This window comes from Mytilus galloprovincialis, chromosome 11, assembly GCF_965363235.1.
Source record: "Mytilus galloprovincialis chromosome 11, xbMytGall1.hap1.1, whole genome shotgun sequence".
NCBI lineage: Eukaryota > Metazoa > Mollusca > Bivalvia > Mytilida > Mytilidae > Mytilus > Mytilus galloprovincialis.
This window is the reverse complement of record NC_134848.1, coordinates 39,674,181-39,700,616: the sequence shown is the minus strand read 5'-3', so window position 1 is coordinate 39,700,616 and position 26,436 is coordinate 39,674,181. Positions and strand designations below refer to the sequence as shown.

The following is a 26,436-nucleotide window of genomic DNA, read 5'->3' as shown; positions in this document are numbered from 1 at the left end:
AAGGCCGTTAGTTTTCTCGTTTGAATTGTTTTACATTGTCATATCGGGGCCATTTATAGCTGACTATGCGGTATTGGATTTACTCATTGCTGAAGGCCGTACGGTGACCTATAGTTGTTAATGTCTGTGTCATTTTGGTCTCTTGTGGATAGTTGTCTCTTTGGCAATCATACCACATCTTCTTTTTTAAAGTTATGATTGTCAATGGTTCATAAGAAGAGTGCAAGGTCAGATGAACCATGACATACAGTTGTCTACAAATATCCCGTAGACCAAATAAATGTGTTCCGATCCTTACAGTGCCTTAGAAACTGAGAAATGTAAAAGTTATGCTTGGCCAATTAATTCGAAACATAAGGTTATTAGTATATGAACCCTGACCAACAGCCAGACATAGACATCTTATTATCATTCAATATATCAAATACAATTGACGTCATCATGGTCATATATGAAACATGCAGACAGACATGTACATCATACACGAGATACCACGGCGCTATAGCATACAGGTATATATACAAAAGGCTAGACAACATAAAACGAGCATTGCCGACTGATGCATGATAATGAGTTCGATATTATTTGAAACCTTGCAGTAGTCGAAAATGTACACCTCACAATCATAACAACAGACAGTTATCCTAAAGCTTAACGAATCCGCGATACGGACTTGACCACAAAAATGAATCTTCATCCATGAAATAAGGCAAGTTCGGGGTCAGGTGAATCCTGTCTGACGGACATGTTGTTTATAGGATCCAATAAACAAAATGTGGGTATCCTATAACTCGTGATTACTTCACATGACAATACAAAGCTTCATTCTACAATCATCCAGCTATTTTACATTGCATTTTCTGAAAATATTAATACTTTGTGAAAAGCTTAAAGCTGTTGAAGATGTTGACCTAAATAGATTTTCTCAATATCAATAACAAATATTAATTATGATATAATTGAAGAATAATTTGGACGTCTTCGTAGCATCAGATCTTTCACGATCCTTTTCACGATCTTCAAAAATGCCGTAAGTGATCTTTCACGATCCGAAAAATCAATTTTTGTGTAAATAGTTCTTTATTTAACAAGTTTCAGATTATGTTTAAATAAAATAACTATGAGAACCATTTTATTAATTCAAATAGAATGCCCTTATTTGTATTAAAGTAGTTTTTCTAGTCGAATTTGTGAAAAAAAATCATGTTTGTTTACATTTTTTATGTCATTGAAATGTCGAGAAGCAATCGGCCTTTTATTGTTTTGTAATAACTATGTACTTTTAAAACTGGATTTTCTCACATACTGATCATAATGTTGAACCATTTTGACAGACAGTTTTATTTTGTCGTAAATTTGTCTGTGTAATTAATTAAATTAGAATATGTATTGACCTTTCATATGTCTTCTCGATTAAATGTCTTTCACAATCCGTTATCAGAACTTTCACGACTTGACCGCCGTTAGATATTCTTTCACGATCATTTCTCTCGTTAAACCGAATGACACCCGTGCAGTTATTGCAGACAAATAGCGATGCGGTGTATCGTATATCGTAGTATTTTTATTATTATTCGGCCATCTTAACTTAAAGCCATAAGAAACCTCAAATTAAAAAAAAATATGCATATGTTTTTTTATAACTAAAAAGATAGTTTTCATTATACAACTTTATTTAACTTATGTACATATATTTTTTTCTGAGGAAAATTCTTTAATTTGTCCACATTTAGAAGAAGTTTTCTTATTTGTAATTGCTTCCTTTCCTGGAAGCAATTCACTGACATAATTTCCGTATGCATAGTGACCTGAGCGTAACCCTCCTCGTAAAAATCCGGTGATCGCAATACGTATTGATTTGTCATTAAAATAAACAATTATCTGATTGTATATGTTAAACACGTGCTCAATAGCTATGTTTTTGTTAATTGTTTATTATAAGGTGACAATCGGGAAACTTCAGCTTCAAAACACGGCATTTAATGAGCAGCCATATTTGTAAAATCATAAACAGACAAAGAGAAAAAAAAATGACGATTAAACGATATATTTGCGTAAAAAATGACAAATTCGTGCACAGAGGACTAAGTTTAAGATATATACATGCATTGGTTCAAGAATTGGATAAACATTTTTTTCATCACTCACTCGTTTCATATGACTTTAATTGACCAGTTTTGTTGTTTTAATTCTCATATTGATATCTCAAAAGCTATCAGTAGTAAAACGATTTTTATCACTTTTTGGAAAAAATAAAATTAATGTAATGTTCGGTATTTAATACTAAATGTGTTATCATGAAATTGTTCGTTTGTCAATTCATCAAACTCAATGTGTGCAAAATTCTTTTGCTTCAAAGAGAAAACATGAAAGAAACAGCCGTTAAGAAATGCATGTAAATACATATTGAATTCATTTAAAAATTCTTTTCCATCTGTAGAGTTTGTTTAATTACCTAGCCAATACTCGGAGCTTGGACTACCAAATCCATGCTTGTAAGCATTCCAATTCCTGTAAAAGTCCACAGAGCCATCAAATCTCTTCTGCATAACCTGTTATTTATTAGAAATTAATAAATCACATTTTGCAATTAACTACCAAACTTATATCGGTATTCAAATTTTCAAGGTGATAACAAATGATACGTTCCGTCGTGTTATTCTTTAGAATGAAATAATTATAGATTATCGTTGATGATCTCCACAACCAATTAATCAGAAAAGGATAAGACAAGTTTATGAAAACAAAATGTCCAGGCTTAAATGATAGTTTATCACAGACTGATTTATAGAATGATATTATGTTTCGGGTCTTTTTTCATCAATCAAGGAAGATAATAAGCTACTTCTGGTTAAATCTAAGTTACTTCCGGTGTTATATAATATTTTAATTTACTCTGTTTCTAAAATTATATAGTTTCTATACTTTCTTGCTTTGAATTAGGGAGATAAATCTCTACTTCTGGTTTTAAAAGATTACTTCTGGTTGACATGTGCAAGGTCATATGTCTACTAACATATAATGCAAAAGATCCCAAGGCTTTATCATGCATAGATATAAATCTACAGCAAAGGTCAAAATCTAGGACTTCATTTTTACCGTTGACCTGAACGTTGATTACCGGGATCTGAAATCAAATGACCTTTATTCTCTACTATGTAAGGGAAATGAGTTTTATCCTTATACGGCTTATTTCGAGTAAAATGTCAACGCACCCTTTTAACCAAAATAAATATGTTACGACACGTCGCAAATATCAGTTTAGTAAAATTATTCGGTTGAAATTTTATATGGTTGATGAAAAGAAAAAATACATTTAGCCAAAATAACAAATTAGAATCTGCCATTGACCTTTGACCTGAATCTCAATTTCTTATTTGTGGACCAATGACCTCAATTCAAAAGACCCTAGGTCTCCATCACTTACGGTTTACCAGTAACAATTACATTTTTCCTATTTGAAATACAGAAGGGGAAAAACTGTCATATGGTCATCTAGGTCAAAATTATTCTGTAGATCCTGAGGATAGAAAAAACAAATTGGTGAATTAATTTAGTTGTAATTTTTAACGGTTGCAAAGGAGATACAAAATCACAAGAAAAACAGTGTTTGTGGAGATAGCTCGTACTAAGTGTTCGTTTAAACAGGGTCAGTTTCAAAAGCGCAATACTAAATCAATATCATATGCCAAAAAAATCATAGAGAAATCTTGCGAAACCATCAAACACCGTAAAAACAAAATGTGATGGAAGAAGAAATATAAATATAGTTTATGATTCGGAATAGATAATACAAAATTATCAAAAAACCTTCTTGTTTTACTTATTAAATGTTCATCGTGGCTTTGATTTAATTTCAAATTAGTTTTAATGATTGATTTACATTATATTGCCCTGGGTTATAAGTTATTCTCAACAGGCAGTTTTATACCCTGTTATTAGAAGGTTATCAAAACAAAAGGATACATTCATTCAAGGTATTATAAATTATATTTTTTTATCTTTAAACTATGCAAAACTTATCATTCTTTTTTTAAGCACATTCTATCACAGGAAACCCATAACATTGTAATGCATAAAACTCAAATATACATGGTTAAAATGTACAATAACTAATATAACGAGCCCGTGGAAATTTCAAAACGGAAAGTTAATTATCAAATTACAAAATGAAAAGCTCAAACACATCAAACAAATGGAATAAGTCATATTCCTTACTTGGTATAGGTATTAAGGTAATAGTGTATTAAACTTGATCTTATAGTTAACGATTGTATTAACAACAATGTATAAGCAAAACAAACATACACATTAGACACTGTTACACATAAGTCCCAGGTTATGGTTGGATTCCGCTAACGTGTTAAAACCAGCGTTAAAATGTATGTGCCTGTCCCAAGACAGAAGCCTGTAATTTAGTAGTTGGTGTTTGTTGCTGTGGTACATACCTTGGTTTTGTTCATTTTGTGTACAGTAATTATGCCGGAAGTTTTGTTGTGGGCCGTACGGTGATATATAGCTGTTAATTTAGGTGTCATGTGGTCTCTTGCAAAGAGTTGTCATACTAACATATTATCTCAACTTTTTTAAATCAAAGAACTAATATTCAACTTACAGTCCATATGTGTCCAGAATCAACTTGACAGTAAACATCGACAGGATTTGAGGTTGTATAAGGATAAATTGTATGCACTCCACTTGCTCTGATGTTGAGATCAGAACATTCTTTAGGTTTTGAATTTACTGAAAGATTATTACATTAAAAAGTTATTGAAGATTGATTCTGAAAACATAAAAAAAAATTAATTTGAACAATGGTAGAAAGTTATCTTTATTTCTGTATTACCATTCACGACGAATATTTCAAGGATATTAATATAAACTCTATGTCAGTTACTGAAAGAGAAAACAAAGGTCTATGTAACATTTTTTGTTGCTATGAAAAAATCTAAATATTGAAACTGATTTCATTATATTCTTATGCAAATTGAAAGGAAGAAATATATGACGTTCTGTTTTAATTTTTTTCGATTAAGAGCAATAAGACTGAAGAGATGTCGATTACATGATTGAAAGCTCCAGGAACGGCGATATTTTATTTGCAAATATTTTTTATATTGTTTGTTCTTATTTTGACATATTCTTTAGAAACGAGTTATAATTATGATAAAAACAACTGAATCAACATGCAGTTTTGTACGCATATTTGTGCAATAAATCAAAATTAAATGATAGCATACGAATAGTTTGGTTCAAGTGGTTTTCAAAAATTTGGAAGGGAAATGCAAAATATGAAATCAAAATTGGAAACGTCATATGAATTTTCTTTTGACCTTAAATTATAACATGAGATAACACAGTGATAAGTTTATATGAACTGCAAATGGACTTAACATCGGCTAGGGGCAAAGGAATAGTTGTAAACAAAGAATATTAATGTCTCACTTTACAATCTATGAATTGATATGTATATGATCAATTTCTTATTATGACCACACTTTGTACTTTTGTATTGCATCTGTGAACGGTTATTGGTGAATTTACTTACCAGAAAATATCAGATACCATTAATCATGCTAATTTTTCGTTGTTAACTTATTGAATCAAATTGTTGTTATATTAAAACAAAATGAATTTCATTTAGATAACACGTAGAGGAATACCAGTTAAACAGACGTTAATTAATGTTCGTAATTATTTAATTGTTGTAACGGCTATTCTGATACTTATTTGTGCGTTTCTCTGTGCTGAGTGTTCTTTTATTGTTTGTGTTGTATTTCTGTCACATAGCGCATGGTGCCATTTTAGCGATAATTCTTAACATTGCCATACAATCGGGAAGTCTGGCTAGCCATTAAACCATGTTAAACCCACCAATTTTTCATAAATATCCTGTACCGAGTCAGTATATGGCAGCTGTTATCAAATAGCTCGTTTCTTTGTATATATGTTGGCAATTGATGTCGTTGCACTACAGTGTTTCTATTGTTCCGTTATTTTCCTCTTATAGTTGATATGTTTTCTTCGGTTTTAGTTTGTATTCCGTTTTTTTTTTCTCTCAATAGATTTATGACTTTTGAACAGCGGTATACGACTGTTACCTTTATTTACTTTACTTCGTTTAATTCATTTTTTCAATATGCACGCATAGTAATTGCCTTTTCGGTTGTTTGCATTTGTCTAGAAGTTTTATTTCAGAAGGTAAGCATGTTGACAAAAATGTATAACATGGAATAAACCTCGTTTTCCTGACGTTATCAGGCCATTATCCATCAGCGACCGTATGAAGTAGTTGTGATTTAACATGTTTTAATGTATAAATATGTTTCTGACTTTACTTCTAATGTTAAACATTAGAGTAAACGAATACATATCATGACTGTTGTTTTACTGTACGTATTGTTGTGTGTTTTGTCTACATTGGCTAGATGTATAGTGGAGGGTCGAGATCTGACGAAATGTGTTGAACTCCGTTGCATGTTTTCACCTGACATTTGTTTATTTTGTATGATTTTTAATTTTAGTTTATTTATATGTTTGAGTTTAGTATGACCTCCATTATTACGTAACACATACACATTTTTGTTTTGGGGGCAGCAAAAGACACGCCTTTGGGTGCAGGCTTTTCTCGATGTGATGAAGACCAATTGATGGCCTTCGGTTATTTTTTTGTTTTTGGTCGGGTTGTTGTCTTTTTTATATATTCCCCATTTCCATTCACAATTTTACCTATGATTACTACATAATGTGCTATTTGAGCCCAGAAATAAATGGCAATGAAACATTAATGTTCAAAGGGCCTTAGTTGTCGAGTGGTCCAAGTAGTTACTATTGTAATCACTAGCCTGTCAACAGAGGTTGTTAGTTGGAACCACGCTCATGCGGGTGCACTCGACTCCAATCTTAATTGACTAGGATTGTCAGTTTTCCTATCGGAGGTTGGTGGTTTTCTCCGGGCATTCCGGCTTTCTCCATCAATAAAAATTGGCCGCCACGAAATAGCTCAAAAACGGTGCTATTAATGGCGGGAAAACACATAAAATCAAAATCAAATTAAATTAACGGTCATCGGCAGGATACTTACAACACAATTTACATGTAAGTCTGCAAAACATTTTTAATGCTGTTCTACATGCAGATTGATCACACTGAACATGTGAATCATCCACACAGGATTGTACAGCTGTTGTTGGTACATTCGTAGTAGCAACTGAAATCATACATCATAATTTTACACTAATAACATTACAGTGGACTTATTATTATTCGTTGAACACCAATTTTAGTAGATTTCGAGAGTACAGAGGTTCTATGAATTCAAATTTTCAAAGAATTACACATTTTCTATAGGCTTTGTATGCAGAGACAAGTAAAACCACGAAGTGAAATATCCAATAAAATGCAAGGTCCTCGATCAGGAAAATTGGTAGACCCGTAAATAAATGAATCCACAGTACTTTACACTAAAAATATTATTTAAATTTACATAACGTTGTTGATGTTGGAATTAATTCAAAGTTATGATATGAAATGTGATTTCATGAATATAATTGCGCTGGGAATGTCCACATGGTTGACCCCGAAAAGGACCTATTTTTCCCTTATCATTTTTATAGTTACACACTTGATACGTTTCCCTCAGTATAGTGTGTAACCCGGATTTGTTTTTTCTCTATCGATTTATGAATTTTAAACAGCGGTATACAACTGTTGCCTTTATATATAGCATCTCAACAGCTAAGACATTGAATATACTGCCAAGATGAATAACGACAAAAATAGTTTATTTTCTAGAAATTTGGCGATATATTATCATTATCTTAATTCTGTTAAATGTACGCAATGTAGAGATTTAATTAAGAAATTTCTTCAAAATTACTTGGCTTAAAATTGTGTCCATGTTTCGTCTACAAAAGAATAAACTAGCATTGAAAACGAAATTCCCGATTGGTTCGGCAAATATACACTTAATAATTTATACCTGATGTCGAAAGTCTTAAGCAATTAAAAAAAATTGTGATACATAATTATCACCATATTAATGATAGTTCATGTCAACAAATAAATGATGACTGCTTGGCTGGTGATATTTTCTAAAGTGTGCTTTGTGAACTATTGTTTGTCCGGTTGTCTTTTTCTTTTTAAGCCATAGCGTTGTTAGTTTATTTTCGACTTATGAGTTTGAATGTCTCTCTGGTACCTTCGCTCTTCTTTTAAACTGATAGTTATTGTACATTATAAATTGAATTATTTCAATGGGGAAATGAAATACAGCTTAAATTCAGATTGTTACATTTGTCCTTTTCTTATCTTTTTTGTTTCAAGGATTTGGTTTAGCTTAACAAAACAACGAAAACATATATAAATAAAATATCCCTTTGTTTCTGTCATGTGTTGTGTAATTGTCAATTCCCTTGGGTCCATTATTATTCTTTTTAAATATGCCAGTTGATTGTTACTTTTTTTTTAACAAACTCTCACGTCAAACTTAGTGTAGAAGTAATCCGCGTTTAGGTTAATGCTGTATTTTCAAAAAAATGAAAAAATGATACTTAAATTTCAACTTTTCATAAAAAGACTTTTTGACTTATTTATAGTGTAATTTGTTATATCTTTTAGTTTTGCAAGTAAGTTGACAATATGAATTTTCGTTTTTAAAGATAACATTCTCAAATTATCACGTGGTTATCACGTGACACTCAAAATCTATTTATAAACGTGAAAACAGTAAACTCAAAAGTGCTAGCGTGTAGACAGACTTCTTTTTCTAAGTATTGTTATTTGTGGATAGCTTATGTACCAAAGTAATAGAAAAGTGCTACTCGCTTCCTTTGAATAAAACGATTAATTAAATTAACTGAGATTTTCGACTGAATTGCGCCAAAAATACTATGACCTTCAGATATTATAACGTCTGATACTCAAACAGTACAAACAACATGAACCTAGTAGCAGTTTTCGTAAAATATTAATATTCATATTTCTGTACGTTAACTTGACTCGAAAATTCATCATTTCTACACGCTAGCACTTTTGAGTCAAAGTTAACGTATTTCACAAGTTTTTGAGTCCGACATTGTCTACAAACGCAAAAGTGACTTTCAAAGGGAAGTAATTCTGTAAACAGAAATAAAAATTTCAGTCATGTGGAAATTGTTATGTTATCTTTATCTAAATGTACTTTTTGCTGCATCTTCTCCATAACCAATTGATTTAATAAAAGAATGATTTTAATATTACATATCGGCTTGCCTTTTTTTCTGTTTGGTATTTTTTTGCCAAAAATATGTATTGAATTTTTCTACGGACACTGTAGCTTTATCTACCAATAAAACATGACCTCCGTGTATTCGCACAACAGTGCGGAAAGTGTTGTTAAACACCATTCAATCAATAAGACAATTCTTTGAATAGTGTTTTTCTATTTTGTCAGATGAGGTGCCTCTCATGTTTGGGTTTTGCCTCTTGTAACAGTGTAAACTGTCAGAGTGTACAATAAAATCTTGAATCTTGCTCATTCTTCATAAATCACACAGAGCCATACACTGTACATCATTCGGTCGTTGGTCACAGTGGCAATCACACCATATATAATGACAACTTGAAATATATATATCAAATTTCCGGCTAATTTTTTCTCTCAATAAATTTAATTACCACATACTGATAGGAAACATATTTTAAGAAAAATAGATGCTGATTTCATAAAAAAAACACCTTATGATGGTAAGACTATTAAATCAATTTATACCAAATATGATAGTCCAAGAGCAAATGAAAATTTAATTATATTTCAAATCCTGCGATATTTTTTTCACACATACCCTTACACAATGTTCACATTCAATGAACATTCTGTGTCACATTCAAGCACACTTCAACTCCAGAATATGTGTTTATTCTATTTATGTGTATATGTACCATTCTCTGTAACTTTGTATTTAGTTTATGGGAATAAGATTCTAAAACTGCAGAATATTTTCTTTTACAGCTAACTTCCTACGGCTTGTAGAGTTAAACTTTGGTTTGCTTGCTTGTTTTGTTTGTATAAACATTTACCCAAGCTTAAATGCACTTAAGATTGTCATCTTCAAACAATAAATATAGGCAAACTTAAACCTGTGAAAATTATAGTTAAATTTAATTGGATGTTATCTAAATTACTTTTGTACAATATAAAAACAAAGCAAGCAATGTAACCAAAATTAAGTCTTGCTCTACATGAATTAGGAAATAAGCTGTAATATGTGTCTTCTTTTTAAGGTACAGGAAACAGGTATATAGGTATATATAGGGTGTAAAGTTTTTTTAAAGAATATATAACAATAATTTTGCAGGGTAAAGAAAAGATGCCATTTCAATAAACAGTCTTGTTTTTCTAAGTATTGTTATCTGTGGATAGCTTATGTACCAAAGTAATAGAAAAGTGTTACTCGCCTCCTTTGAATAAAACGATTAATTAAATAAACTGAGATTATTTGAATAAAAATAATCGAGAAAAATTCTCTTAACAACTAATTGACCCCCCCTCCCTTTCCCCCCAGTTCAGACCCCCATTTATGTATCTGTGGCCTAAATCTTTATAAATTAGAAAAATCATGAACTGGGACAACTGTTTTGATTATCTATATTTTATTTATATCAATATATTATTATGCTAACCATCAACGAAGTGTTTATGTGTTTATTTTTAAGGATAAACAGCATAAAACTAGCAGACATCAGTAAAGGAATATATGATCAGTGTCTGACAGAAAACACTACTGGGCAATCTCAAAATACACATTCACTGATTGATTGATTTGAAATTGTGTATTAAATACAGCAAAACTGACTTATTTCCTTCATGTGGTATGATTTTTAATATGTGTCACAACTGACAATCATAACCAAATTACATAGACATTTTTGTTTTTGTTATAACATTTTTTTCACAATCATTGAAATTAGGGAATGGGTGATCCTATTGATAAATCTATTTGCTAATTTGTATGTGAAAACATTTCATCATTCCCGACACTTTTGCTTTTGTTTCACATTTATATTAAACAATAATATTAATAATGTTGATTTAATATTCCATGAAGCACAGCTAAATATACTTTATCAGACTGATGAAATCACAATTGGTACACAGTGACACATTTATGAAGTAAAAGTTCTGTGAAACATCCTCTTTTCAGTGATGACACAATTAGGACACAATATCACATATCATATGTATTCCACTTTCTTATAAATTTTTCCTTTGTTTGATCAGGAACTAACACATTGCAGTTAGTTATTCATTCATTTCAACAATTATTTCCTTTTGTTGATCCTGCAGTATAAAAAGTATAAAACATTACTAAGCCTAAGGAGAGGTAGACTGGGTGGATATATTAATATAGGGGTGCACCCCTTACTACAAGTTATAGAGCTATGCATACATAAATGAATAGTTTTAATTTATTGCATACACTAAACCAAGGGGGAATTAAAGGGGGTAGTTATTATGTAACAGTTAGCTTGGAAAAAAACCAAGTCTAATTTAACTAATATTATAACAATCTTTCTCCGAGCATTGTTTCCATTTAGCTAACTTTATTTATTCATATGATAAGATCAACGGTTTTCATCGTCGTTTTTTGAAATAAATGACGAATTATGAATGTTTTGATTCACTTCAAGAAATTCAATAAGTAGAAATGGGTACCGGTGATAAAGAGTTACAATTTACAACGTATTTACCTCAAAATGTATGCAAAATCCACCTTTCCATTGTGATTTCCATTTGCCGACGTCTGTGACAAGGTACTAAACAGCTGATGATAATTTGTGTGCCGTGACAAGCTAAATATTGACGTTGATGAATCTTAGTTTTTTGCGATTTTCTTACTTAAAACTGTTAGTGTTCAAGGGAACAGTGGTCATGTCGAAAACAACAAGTTGATAAATCCTTGACCGCAGTGTAGTCAAAAAATCACCACTCCATACCAAATTCTCCCAACGTCCGATTTAGCCAATCAAAATTCGTATAGTTTCGAAAATCACGTAATAGATGAGATTTCGATGCAATCACCAAAAATTGATTTGAAACCGCATTAACCTACCCGCCTCATCAAAAGATTTACGTTAGATAGATTTCAATTGTCAACAAAAATTACTTTAGATAGATAGTTTATCGATAATATCAATAATATTATCCTGGATAAATATCATTGTTCTGATTAGTTCACGAACAAAAGGTAAGAAGTAAGTTTGAAGGTGAATTTTGTCAATTTTTATGAACCTCTATTTCCTATTTTAATTTATCTTAGAGTTGTGTATTGTTGTTATACTTCATTGCAAACTATACATAAAAAAATAATGTAGAAATGAATTGACCTGTGTGTCAAATTTGAGCTGTCATATTAGCTGAAGCGTAAAGGATTGGTATTTCGGAGCAAGATACTTACCACATAATTGACATGTAGCTTTACAAAATATCTTTAAACCAGTATTACAGGTAGATTGGTCGCATATAACACGTGGATCATCTACACAGGATTGTATAGTTTGCGATGCAACAGATGGGGCGATTGTTGTAGATGTGGCGATTGATGTAGATATTCCAGTTATCGCTGAAAAATAGATATCAACACTTTATATTACAGATATTTATTTTATAAAGATATTTTCTAACTCTCCTATCTGAGCAATATTTATTTTCATTTTAACGTAGTCTAGATGTATTTCCTCAATCGTAACGACAAAACAAAGCTTAAATATGAACCACATCGATAATCTATTTCATTTCCACAGGTATATATTCTTTTAATAAAATAAAATGTTTTGTTTTATTCTTTTTTTTTTCTTTGTATACTAGTATATATATATATATATAAAGCATAACATATTTAAGCTATGTAACAATCGTATCTGATATGAAGCAAATCTGGAAACCTCTAGTGAAACTAATTTTTTAGATAATAAAACGCCAAAATAATTTAAAACATTAAGGTTTACCTGAATCTACGCATAGACCGTTTTAGCTTTATCGGTGACACAATTTTTTTATTATCTTTTAGATTTGTATCTAATTTTGGTTTTTCAATTGCTACAATTAGAACGTGACATATGACAATTGTATAGGCAGAACTTGTATTCTACAATTGCTTGTTGAAAGGCAAAACATATTCAAATGTCATAAACCCTCCCCTTAAATTTCGTCTAATTAAATTTTCTGGAAAATGTTGGACAAAGTCGGAAAATTGCATTCTTCAGTGGCCTCCATAAAACTTGTTGGTGGGTGATTAAGATGTTGATCAAAGCATTGATCAATACTTTAAGAATAGTCTTATTCAAAAAGATGCATGTAAGTTCGCTGAGTGAGGAACTGATGACATCTGTTATCAGAAATTATATCATCCGACGCAAACATTTTGTTCATCTTCACCAGTCTAACATATTATGTACCAATTTTGAGTTTTAAATTTTACAGCATCAAATTCTTTCAATCATTTGCATGATGTAAGGATTAATTATTGGTATTTTTCTAAACATTAATATGTTACAAAATATTCCAAATTTATATATAACCAATGTTTCTACGCTAAAAGTGTGTTGTTTTGTCTTTGTAATGAAAACCTACATACCATTGTTACATAAATCGGTATCACAGCAAACAGTACCTAAGATTGGTGCCATTTTTAGAACTTGACACTGTAATTAAATGGAAACATTTATGTTGAAAACATATCAGAAAAAATATTTTAATAAAGAAAATCGAGAACACGTCCTAGAAGATCTTAATCAGATAACATGCACAAAAACATTTATGAAAAAAAATAAAAATAAATTAAACAAATGAAGGTCTTTCCACAAGTAAAGATCTATTTTATTATCAAAATATTATAAAATCAATCTAAAATGTCAGTTCCTATGGCTTTATAATGTATAAATATGAATTTAAAGCAAAGGTCAAAATCTAGAAAGTGCAAATTACCAATGACCTTGACCTTAATTTGAAGGTCATAAACCAAGGATCTCAAATCAAAAGACCCTAGGTCTTTATTATGTATGGTTAATGAGGGATATCACTTTACGCATAATTCTAAATATAAAATGGGCGAACACTCGTATCTATTGTTTAGGCACCCTTTCAACCAAAATTTATAAGTAACGGCATGTCACAACTAACAATTTAGTGAAAATAAGATGTTATAAGGTTTTGAAAATAAGTAAAAATAAGCCAAAATAAAAATTTAGAATATGACCTTGACCTTGGCATAATTAATTTTTTTGGACCAAGGATCTCAAATCAAAAGAACCTAGGTCTCTATCACCTATGGTTTACCAGTTAGAAATGCAAATCACTTGTATCAAATACATAAGGGGGGATAACTCTCATGTGGAGTCTCCGGAGAGCTTCGGTCAAAGCTAAACTCCTAATCCTGAAGATGTAACGAGCAATTTGGTAAAATAAATTTGTCGTAATCTTTTACGGTTGCAAAGAAGCAGTGGCCACAAGAAAAACAGTGCTTGGGGAGATAACTCTTACAACGCAAAGTATTTAGTTACGCGGTTGTCAATTTAAAAGCGTATAAACTATATGATATCATATTCCAAATATCTAAGCGACATCTTTTGAAACAACAAGATTACGCAAGAAAAAAATTAGGCGGAAAAAAAGATAATAATATCAATCAGAACAAAATCAAAAGGTCTTTCCGCGGAAAGGTGGAAAGACCTAAAAAATACTGAACTCCGAGGAGGACTCACAACGGAAAGTCCCTAATGAAATAGCAAACTCAAAGATCAAACAAATGAATATCAACTGTCATATTCCTGACTTGCTACAGGCATTTTCTTATGTAGAAAATAGCAGATTAAACCTGGTATGAAACGATTCATTATTCAAGCTATATATTGAGTCTATTTTACTTGTCAAATAAATTAAGCAGAATTTTTTAACTTTAGGAAAACATTTAGATAAATTATTAATAAGATTTCATTAAAATATTGGAGTATTGATAATACATATATCCTTGTCTCTGTTGGTTGGTATCAATCAACAGTGGCAGTAAGATTATTTTCAAATTTCTTTAGTTGACTGTCTCATTGATAATATCCATATGAGCTTGATCAACACTTTGTGACTGTCTTCATCATTGTATGGATCCGGCAAGGGCCACTCTTTTAATAACATCATAGGGCTGCACGACGTTTGAGGTTGCACACCTGGCAGCTTATGCTGTTTACAGATAAGGCCCGATTTGCTCTCCATTAAGTGATGGACGCATTAGAATATATCTTAGGCAATATGATCGTTGTACATAACCTTGTATCATAGAAACGTATTGTGTCAGTAGCGAAAATGTAAGGGTATGAGGCTGAATATATCACAACGGACACACCCAGCTAAACATTGTTGTTGGTACCTTGAACGCTTAGAGATATAGCAATGAAATTATTCATCCTATTTTCTACTTTTATTCGACAAGGCGGTTTTAACCATTTTTGCACATTATAACGGTAGATATCACATTGCAATGATGTGTATGAACTAACTGGGACACATACCAGAGTTCTTTGTTGTCATCATTATCATCGGACCGTGCTCCAATAGAACATTTATGGGAACAACATTGCAGACGTGTTCGAGAAAGCAAAATTCCCCTGCAACGCTACAAGTTTGGCTTTGAGATCTCATTCAGAAGTGGAACACTACCTCCGTAGCCAACATAATTACTTTTATTAAATCTATTTGTCGTAAGTTTGAAGTGGTAGATGAGAGAGACATTTCTCGATATTAAATTCCGCAAAATGAAATTCCAGATAATGACTTTGATCCGTCCGTGTTGGGTATAGGAACTGTCTGGAACATTATGATTTTTTACTGTGTCTTAGTAAAAACCATGTTTTATCTATTTGTTATTGTTTTCAAATTAACATCAAGATTTTTTTGTTGTTGAAATTATTGTATCGGATCTTTTGTTGACTAGTATATTAGAATAAAATTTTTATTTTCTGACATTGCGTGCAAACTCCTTATTTTCAATCTTATATTTTGCTTATGTAAGAAAGATGTTATCGATCAAGATTTTTTGTTTCTTAAAATTTTGTCTGTGAATAATATTTGGTATGCTTTACCACAGAATTTTGAAATCAAATTATAATGTTATCTTATCAGTGTTATCTTAATCAACAGCTTTATTTTAAAGGGCATGTTTTGTTATTTTTTAAATCGGATAATCAATAATAAACTGTTACCTTTTGTTCGGATACACAGGCAGAAGTCCAGTAGTAGGAATGCGACACAGAATTTTGCAAGTGTTGAAGTAAGCATTTCTAAAAACAAAAATGGCAGAACTTTAGAATTTGAAATATATGTGGTGTAAAATATAATAATTGTAAATGACACAAAAAATTGCTGAAAAAGTATCTATTCAGAATTTCCGTCAAAATCGATATTTTGACCAGTTGTTCTCTTGTATTGCTGTTGCAGGCTATTGGGATTGATCTCTTTTACTGAGAAATCCTTGTGGATACTTGATTAATATATCTTTGTTTACCACGCAAACATCATTACTGCCAGCTGTAGTGTAAATAGTAGTATTTTTGGCACTATTCTGATAAAAAGTATGTTCACAAGTAACTGAAGAGTTCAAAATATTTTCTCTTTGAAACATGTCAAATTGCTGTGTCTCAGAGAGAAACATATGATGGTTAAAAGACAAGGTACGATAAGGCCAGTTTTTTACCCCCCTATTTTCTCATTTTCTAAATTTTGTTTATGAAAGCTACTTATCAGGTTAAAATATTCCCTTAGGTTTGAAGTTTGTTTGGATGAACTTCAAAACCATTAATTTCATAAAATGGGTGAGTTTAGAGGGTTTAAAGTGCATCAAAAACGTCAAAAGAAGGAAAAATGACGATCTTTGGCTATTACTTCTTAAAATTTAATACCGTGCGCCTGCGTGACCCAGAAAAAATTATGACAATTTAGACAGCAAAAACAGTTCTCATGACATTGGAATAAAAAAAAATGTCTGGGTCACTTTGGCGCACTCACTGAAAAAATAAAAAATTATTGTAAAATAACCTGAAAAATGAATAATGAATAACTATGAATTTTTCGAAAAACTAAGGATTTTCTTATCCCAGGCATAGATTACCTTAGTCGTATTTGGCACAACATTTTGGAATTTTGGATTCTCAATGCTCTTGTAATTCCCAGATTCTTGTAATTGTTTGGCTTTATAAATATTTTGATATGAGCGTTACTGATGAGTCTTATGTAGACGAAACGCGCGTCTGGCGTACTAAATTATAATCCTGGTACCTTTGATAACTATTTAACCGGGTAGGGTCATAAAAGATTTTGCCTACTAACCCCTACTTTTCTATACTTAATTTGATTACATATAGTTTATTTGTCATATTTGAAAATCATATACAATCCTAAGTAATATCTTAAGGCCTAAAACTTACGACGTTTCCTGCTGTAGGATTTGAGCTATCGCATTCGGAGATTAAAAAGTACGTCAAATCAGAGATTTTTTCGTTAGCTTTAATATGTTTAAATGTTGCAAGTGCAGTTTTAAGCAGCCATCTACAATTAATATGTAAACATATTTGGACAATGTACTTAAAAATGCTGTTATATGCGCTTTATATGATTGATCAACATGGTATACTCTTGGTAACATGTTCACTGTGTAAGGGTTAAGGAATTTCCTTTTTATGTACTATTTTGCTTTTAACATTGATTACTGGTTTGCGGGCAATAACACATAATTTATACTGCTTTCAGTACATTTTACCATACGTGATAAATAATTGTGAGTTTTAATTTCTATGTTTGTTTAGTAACAGTGTGGTAACTACCTCATGCGAATAACATGTTGTCATTCTATCGCAAGAATCTGGGGATTTTTCATCTGGACAGTTGAAACAAATAGTTCCGCCATTCTTTTTTATTCCTATAATGTAAAAAGAAAATGGTAAAATCTCAAACATCAACCAATAAAAGTTTGTTAAAACTCGTAAATCCGTTTTCAATATGAAACTCATAAAATCCCAGAAACTCGAAACAATAACGAGAGTAGGATCTGCTTACCCATCTGGAGCATCTGAAATCATCCAAAGTTTTCGGTTGGGTCCGTGTTGCTTAGTCTTTACATTTCTATGTTACGTTTTGGGTACTTTTATTTTTCTGTTTCGTTTTTTTTTTTGTATTATTTTTGATTTATGAATTGGAATGTCACTCTGGTATTTTTTTACCCTCCTTCTTTATAAATATGTATTCACATAATCAAAAAATGCATCTACATACATTTGTACATTACTTACCGGAGGAACCACACATAGGTTTTGTATTACAGATTGCTGTATTATTACAACATTGTTCACAAATTGTGGTCTCTCCGCTGGTTTGTCGCTTTCCTATTCCAATACTTGCTATTCCTTTACATCTCTTAAATCAAAGCGTAAAGAATTAAATTCTTTAATAATTGCAGTATTATGAGACATATCAGAAATCTAGTTTTGAATGTAAGATTTTTTTTTAAATTTGATAAAGTGGTGTCTTTACTGTTTGAACTATTCATTATGAAAAAGTACGATATTTTATGGTGTTTATAATTTCCATACTGCTTACAAACAATTTCGATTAGGTTAGTGAGTAGATATAATGTGGTAGGATTAATTCACTCAAAAAATAACTTACTGACTAATGTTGAAAACATAAATATTGACATAAAAAAAATAAAAATGAAAATAAGAGCTCTGAGAAAAATCCAAAACGTAAACCCTGATCAGATGGCAAATTCAAAAGCTCAAACACATCAAACGAATTGAAATCAACTGTCATATTCAACACTTGGTATAGTCTTTTTTCTTATGTATAATTTGATAACATCTCTTTCGCTGCATTGAAAACCCATTGGTGGCCCTCGGCTGCTGTCTGCTCTTTGCTCGGGTTGTTGTCTCATTGACCCAATCCCATTATCAACTTTATTTCAAAATCTTCAACGTAATGTTATTCATGTTCAACTTGTCAGGTTTTCAGACGATACGAACATTGTTGTAATACTCTATTGGTATCTGTGTTGGTGAAGTTTTGATTTAATGGACTTTTTCTTAACTGAAATTTCGAAAGAAACTGCACACATAACTCATACATGTTTTTGCTTTTTTAAAATATGGTTGTCGAATGTTTTGATGTAGGTCTTTACATTGCCAACCTTCATAGTTTCCGAAGTTGTGTCTGATATTCAGTTATATTGTAGGTTTACATATTCATGATGAAAATAATACATTTATGAACTTTGAAACCAGCAATCTATATGGTTGATAAGAATATCAATGCTTACATCTTGATCTGTACAGCCTGCATCATACCACATCTTTCCATCATCTGTTATATATCGTCTGATATAACATTCCTACAATTAAAATCATCATCATCCATCATCATCATCATCATCATCATCATCATCATCATCATCATCATCATCATCATCATCATCATCATCATCATCATCATCATCATCATCATCATCATCATCATCATCATCATCATCATCATCATCATCATCATCATCATCATCTCGTCATCGTCATCGTCATCGTCATCGTCATCGTCGACGTCGTCGTCGTCGTCGTCGTCATCATCATCATCATCATCATCATCATCATCATCATCATCATCATCATCATCATCATCATCATCATCATCATCATCATCATCATCATCATCATCATCATCATCATCATCATCATCTTTAAAAGTTTTTACTATTATCATATGAATATATTAATGCTGTATTAGGCAAACTTGTTTGTATTATGATTTTGATATATCAATGAACAATGTATATTTTTGAAAAAAAAACAAGAAGTAACAATCAGTCTAGTAGCAGAGGATAGCTTTCGTGCTACGTGCTTGCGACTTTTAATTCACGTGGTTTTGTATTTGAAGCTCATTATTAATCAACATATGTGTTAATCAGGAAAAAACAACAAGTAAGCATTTAAATATTTTCTTTCATTTAAAAAAAAGACAAATTAAGTTCCTGTTTGTGCATGAACATTCCTCCAGTTTTTCAGTACTCTTTATATTAATACAGCAGAACAATGATTGTATTTTTTTTTCATTTTAGCTCAAGTATATGTACCAGAATATAAAATATTATAACGCTTAGAATAGACAATACCTTATGTTTTATCAAAGACCTTTAATAGATTTTATGATACAAAAGTACATTTTCTAGTTGATATAACAGAAAATGTATAATCATAAGGGAGCATACCAAACTACAATTTTCATACCATCATTTGTATAATAGATCATGATAAATAGATTGATCTAAGAATTCTATCTAACCAAATAAAATTGAGAATGGAAATGGGGAATGTTTCAAAGAGACAACAACCCGACCAAATAAAAAACAACAGCAGAAGGTCACCAACAGGTCTTCAATGTAGCGAGAAATTCCCGCAACCGGAGGCGTCCTTCAGCTGGCCCCTAAACAAATATATACTAGTCCAGTGATAATGAACGCCATACTAATTTCCAAATTGTACACAAGAAACTAAAAATAAAATAATACAAGACTAACAAAGGCCAGAGGCTCCTGACTTGGGACAGGCGCAAAAATGCGGTGGGGTTAAACATGTTTGTGAGATCTCAACCCTCCCCCTATACCTCTAACCAATGTAGAAAAGTAAACGCATAACAATACGCACATTAAAATTCAGTTCAAGAGAAGTCCGAGTCTGATGTCAGAAGATGTAACCAAAGAAAATAAACAAAATGACAATAATACATAAATAACAACAGACTACTAGCAGTTAACTGACATGCCAGCTCCAGACTTCAATTAAACTGACTGAAAGATTATGATTTCATCATATGAATATCAGGCACAATCCTTCCCGTTAGGGGTTTAGTATCATACCATCATAACATATATGAGAAGAACATAACCCGTGTCATGCCAACAACTGTTTTTAGAATAAATGTGTTTAGTTCCGATGCAAAGACCTTATCAGTGACTCAATATTAACGCCAAAATATGCAATCTTCAATGACTTGACAACAGTATCGTAATTATATCCCTTCTTAATAAGTCTATTCAAAGGTTTTGTAAGTTTTTGAGGTGAATACTGACACCTTTGTGCTTTATAAAGAATATTTCCATAAAAAATTGGATGTGAAATACCTGAACGTATTAGAAGTCTGCATGTTAAGCTATATTTACGAATGATGTCTTTATACCGATGATAAAATTTAGTAAATGTTTTGACTAGTTTGTGATATCGAAAACCCTGGTGTAATAATTTTTCAGTAATACATAAATTTCTCTCGTTAATATCTAAAACATTGTTACATACACGAGCGAATCGTACAAGTTGAGATATATAAACACCGTAAGATGGTGACAAGGGAACGTCACCATCTAAAAACGGATAATTAACGATAGGAAATGAAAAATCATCCCTTTTATCATAAATTTTAGTATTCAGCTTTCCATTAGTGATATAGATATCAAGATCGAGAAAAGGGCAGTGGTCATTGTAAGTATCAGCTTTATTTAAAGTAAGTTCAACAGGATAAATTTCATTAATATACATACTGAAGTCGTCTGACGATATACGGAATCCCCAAAGCGAACAAAAATGTTATCTAGTAAAAATTCAAGGGCATATATAGTATCAAAGCATGTCCAATTAACATAGTTTTTTTGTTTATTGCTACTAAATAATGACCTAAAAGAGTTTGAACATATATATTCACATTCTGATTTTTTGAATGCCCATTTAATTAGGTGTGTGAATTTTTTCTTAATGAGAATGTGAGGCAATGTGGTATACAGGGTAGAAAAATCAAAACTTTGAACAGATTCAAAATCACCAATATAAACATGCAATTTATCAAGTTCTTCCAACGAGTTCTTGACACTCCAAAAGTAATTTATTCCACTATTTTCGAAGGCCTTATTTGAACAATTTATTATCAGGTTTTTAATTGTACCAAGTGTGCTGGTAAGAAGAATAGACAATTTAGTAGTTGAACAATGGCTTGAAGACGAAATAAATCTATATTTGTAAGGGGTTTTGTGTAGCTGCGGAAGCCAATACATAGTTGGGACTTTCATTGTATTTGGCTTGTTTCACCAAGTCAAGTTAGAATTCAATCCAAAAAAGGAATTGTTTCACAAAATCAAGTTGGAATGCAATCCAATTACAGAAGCGGTTCAAAATATAACTAGGAGGCGTTTAATATGAAAACCCAGTTAGAATAAGTAAATCACCTTTTTCTGAAGTAGGCATACCAATATTAGTTATAGTTATACAGTTTCTTGCCACTTAAAAAAAATCATTACTTACTTCATGGGGGCCACATGTCAGTACAACGCCACAGTCCCAAGGGTTGACAACGTGTGAACACTTCATACAAAGCTGTCCGCCATTTACAACTGAATCGAATAAATAAAACATTTTTGTTAAATACATTCGAAAAAAGATTGCTACCACATGTTGTATAAAGAATAATACTGGAATCCAAACGATTAAAATGTTCTTTTCTTTAACACTAGTACACCTTTTTCTTTGGGGACAAGTTAAAGCCCGCCTTCGTGTGCGGTATTTTCTCGCTGTAATTCCTGTTCTTTGGTTGGGTGGTTGTCTCTTTGACACATTCCCTATTTACATTCTCAAACTTTGATGCCAATGAGACATAATGGCACATAAATCAACAACTACATGTCATCGTACGGCCTTCAACAATGACTAAAACCCATACCACATAGTCAGATATAAATGGACCATAAATGACAAATTTAAACCAATTCAAACAACATAATTATCGCTTTATCTATTTATAAAATAATGAACGTAAAATATGTATAGCATGTACCTGATTGGAGCGATATAAATACTGCTGATAGCCAGAAACCTGAAATGCACAAAACAGTTTGGGATTTTTTTTATTTAAACTAAATGGTAACTAATGTAATCGTAATGAGCAATGAAGGATTTATGAAAAAAAATATTTTGTTTGCACAGCCAAAAGATAACAAATTATAACAGAATGAATGCTGACAATTTGGTATGCCACAAAACCAGGTTCAACCCACCATTTTTCATAAAATGCCCTGTACCAAGTCGGGAAAATGGCCATTGTTACACATGTTACATTATAGTTCGTTTTTGTGTGTGTTACATTTCGGTGTTGTGTCTCTGTTGTGTCGTTGTTATCTTATTTTTGATACGTTTCCCTCAGTTTTAGTTTGTAACCCGGATTAGTTTTTTCTCTATCGATTTATGAATTTTGAACAGCAGTATACTACTATTGCCTCTATATAGCGATGTATTAGAGTCTAGCATGAAAAACCTTGAATAACAAAAAATTGCAGAACCAGAAAAGTCTGCTTTGAACTATTCACGAGTCTTTTAAACCACACACGATGGTATGTGATTTTCTATTCAAGTAGATGTATTCGACCATCTTGACATATCTTAGCAATATATAAGTTGTATTTAAGAATTGAATGATTCTTTTTGTAAATTCATTGGATTTAGAGGTGTTGTCCTAAATACATTTTGTATGAAGCGCAGAAGCAATTCATGCTTAAAATGTGCAAACTTTCAACGATTTAACAACCCTTTGAAATTACGAAATGAAGCATTCAATACTTATAAAAATGCACTTTTTCTCTTCTATCATGAAAACACTTTTACTGTCAAGTTTTTCGTTTATTTACCAGTGCACTTTATTGTACGAACTCGTATCATCATGAATTTTATATCTCATGTTGAAATGAAGGTTGAATTCAGATGGACGCGAGAATAATGTTAGCCAATCAGAATAACGTGCTACAATGACACATACATCTAATGTAATTATATACATTTCAAACACTGAGTCTGTCAAAACAGTAAAGTATAGTAAAGTTCTTTGTTAATAACAGTATCATTGTCAGTCGTTGTCTTCTAGTTAAGGTAGTATGGTGTCTTCCACCATCTTGGATTGTAAAATACAGAGAACCTAAGGTCCAGATTTTCTATCAAGTTAGCAAAATTTGATGCAGGAATGTAGATATCTAATGTAAATTTTCATTTAAAAGAACCAATTTATAAGAATATAACTTATAAATATTAATATTTTTACAAGTGTTGATTGTTGGTTGTTTTTACATGTTTTTTAAATTGGCATTTTAAGGGGAGGTAACTCTAAATCAGAGCATTTTCTGACAGAATCTACATGGAATTTTCCTATTTTATATTTTGGCCGGAAAAAAACGTACGGTGATCCTATCGTTTCTTTTGATATTCTCAAAGCATTGTCTGAAAGCTATCTTTTCCTAATTTATTGTACAATTCTATCATTTTGTTTAGTTTCTAATCACAAAATCGTGTTTTTTCCTGTATAATCCATACGAAATGTATCATTTTGCCACAAGCTGTAGCTTGCGAAAATGCACGGTGACCTATCATTTTTATTATACTATATGTTATTTACGTTCATATCCGTAGATATGGATATTTTAACTCCCTGAAGTACCAAAGTACACCATGAGGCGTACCCGAAGGGTGTACAGGGTACTTAAGTGTATTAAAATATCCATATCTACGGATATGAACGTAGATAACGAATTTATCCCCGGTCTTAGTCCGAATCGGGCGAGTTTTATGGAAATTCGGGTACAAAGTGTAACGTGAAAACAACGTTTTTTTCATTATCTCAAAAGGTTTTATTGAAATTTGGAAATTTGCATATTTTTACGGGGTAGGTAGTCAAATATAAGACGTTTTTAATACAGAGACAGAGAAACTGGATTGAGTCAAATTTGGCGCTCAATGTTGTGAGAGTTACGTCATAGATGGTGTGACGTCAACGTGGATCATTTGCATGGCTAGGTCAGTAGTCCCATTCCTTGAAAATGTGGCAGTCAAGTGATGCATTTAATGAAATGAGTGTAAATAATCGGCAAGATAGGACAAAATCGTTAATGAATTAAATATTTAATAACAAACATCATGGATAATCTAAAGAAGTCAATGTTTCACAAGGAACAAGCATGGAACTAAGGAAAACTTGCGTGAAGTTCCCCGGGATAATGGTTAGAAACGTCCGGGGATATGGGTTAGAAACAGCCAGGGTCTATGGGTTTTGTAACGACGTGCCTTAACCAATCAAAATCCTAGATATATACTAAGCCGGGGATAACACGTTTTGGCAAAGTATGGACAAATTCTATCATTTTGATTTTAGACACCCATACGACCTTAAGTGTTTCTTTTGTCCGTTATGGAGAAAAGTGCCGAACTTCAAAGGTAAAAAGAAAGTTAACAAAACTGTAAAAAAATCAAATATTATCAATAAAAGGTATGGGTGAAAAGAAATGTATAGGTATAGGTATTTTATGCTTGATTGAACCTGGTTTTATATTTCCCTAAATCTTCTACTGGACAGGTATAACAGTTGTTTATAGTTCTGTTTGATTGAATTAAATAGTTATTATATGTGTTGTATAGTTAGGAGATAACTGTAATGTATTTTAAGCTCCGACGGCATCAATTGGGGATTTGATGGTCGCAAATTAAGTTTACTGGCGACGCGTTAGCGGAGACAGTAAACGGATATTTGCGACCATCAAATCCCCAATTGATGCCGTCGGAGCTTAAAATACAATATTGTTATCTCCATTCTAATGAAACTGACAGAAAATAACGTTAAAACATGCATTTAAAATCTGTCATATGCCGTCTGCGCTTGCGCGTACGTCCCATAGCATAAATTGTCAATTGATACCATGTAAGAAAGTGACGTTATCCAATCAAAATGAACGTTACAAACGTTGTTGCATTAGAATCTTTGTTAGATTTATACCGGACTTCTGTAAACTTAATAAGATATTAAGATTAAGATAGCCTTCAACCACTAGTGTGTTATTGAGGGTCGTAAACCGACTTCTGCATGTCTGATGTGCTGTTGTGTTGACTTTGTGATATACAAAATATCATTAAACTTTTGAATATAAAACTTTCAACGTCGAATTCTATTATTAATAATCCCACTTACATCTGAGAAAATAAGACGCTTCCATCTTTTCCCGTTCAAGGCACAAGCTATACAGATAACATGTGTTGACCTATGTTTTAAATGCGTTAAGTAATTCTAGATATAATGTACCTGTAATCTAGATATTATCTATCACAGACAACAAGCAAATTTACGTTGACCATGTCTACTTTCAATAGCGTTGATATTTTGATAAACAACAGAAAGCTTATGATTGTGCAATTTCTCATCTCTTACTTCAAAAAATGAATTCTTCGGTCTAAACGTTCAAGTTATTCCCGAAGCGCACGTGTATCATTTCTTATGAACTCTATTTCGTCTTCGAAACTATAAATCAACAAATACTACCATCGCCAAATGTAAAACGACGGACGACATATCGT

The 26,436-nt window shown here is 31.8% G+C and overlaps 1 protein-coding gene across 3 annotated transcripts in view; it reads right to left on the bottom strand.

Annotated features, from left to right (window-relative positions):
* Positions 1-26,139, bottom strand: part of LOC143052163 (uncharacterized) — a 43,246-nt gene extending 17,107 nt beyond the window's left edge. For all 3 annotated transcript variants that reach the window (XM_076225114.1, XM_076225116.1, XM_076225115.1), the window contains exons 1-12: positions 26,054-26,139; positions 22,886-22,924; positions 22,357-22,445; positions 19,338-19,409; positions 18,316-18,439; positions 17,851-17,945; positions 16,234-16,311; positions 13,617-13,683; positions 12,438-12,602; positions 7,085-7,210; positions 4,616-4,743; positions 2,456-2,552 (exon numbers count right to left, since the gene is read on the bottom strand). In XM_076225114.1, coding sequence (XP_076081229.1) covers positions 2,456-2,552; positions 4,616-4,743; positions 7,085-7,210; positions 12,438-12,602; positions 13,617-13,683; positions 16,234-16,311; positions 17,851-17,945; positions 18,316-18,439; positions 19,338-19,409; positions 22,357-22,445; positions 22,886-22,924; positions 26,054-26,078 — 1,105 coding nt within the window. In that variant the 5' untranslated portion in view covers positions 26,079-26,139. The remainder of the gene's footprint in view (positions 1-2,455; positions 2,553-4,615; positions 4,744-7,084; positions 7,211-12,437; positions 12,603-13,616; positions 13,684-16,233; positions 16,312-17,850; positions 17,946-18,315; positions 18,440-19,337; positions 19,410-22,356; positions 22,446-22,885; positions 22,925-26,053) is intronic.
* Between the last annotated feature and the right edge of the window lie 297 nt (positions 26,140-26,436).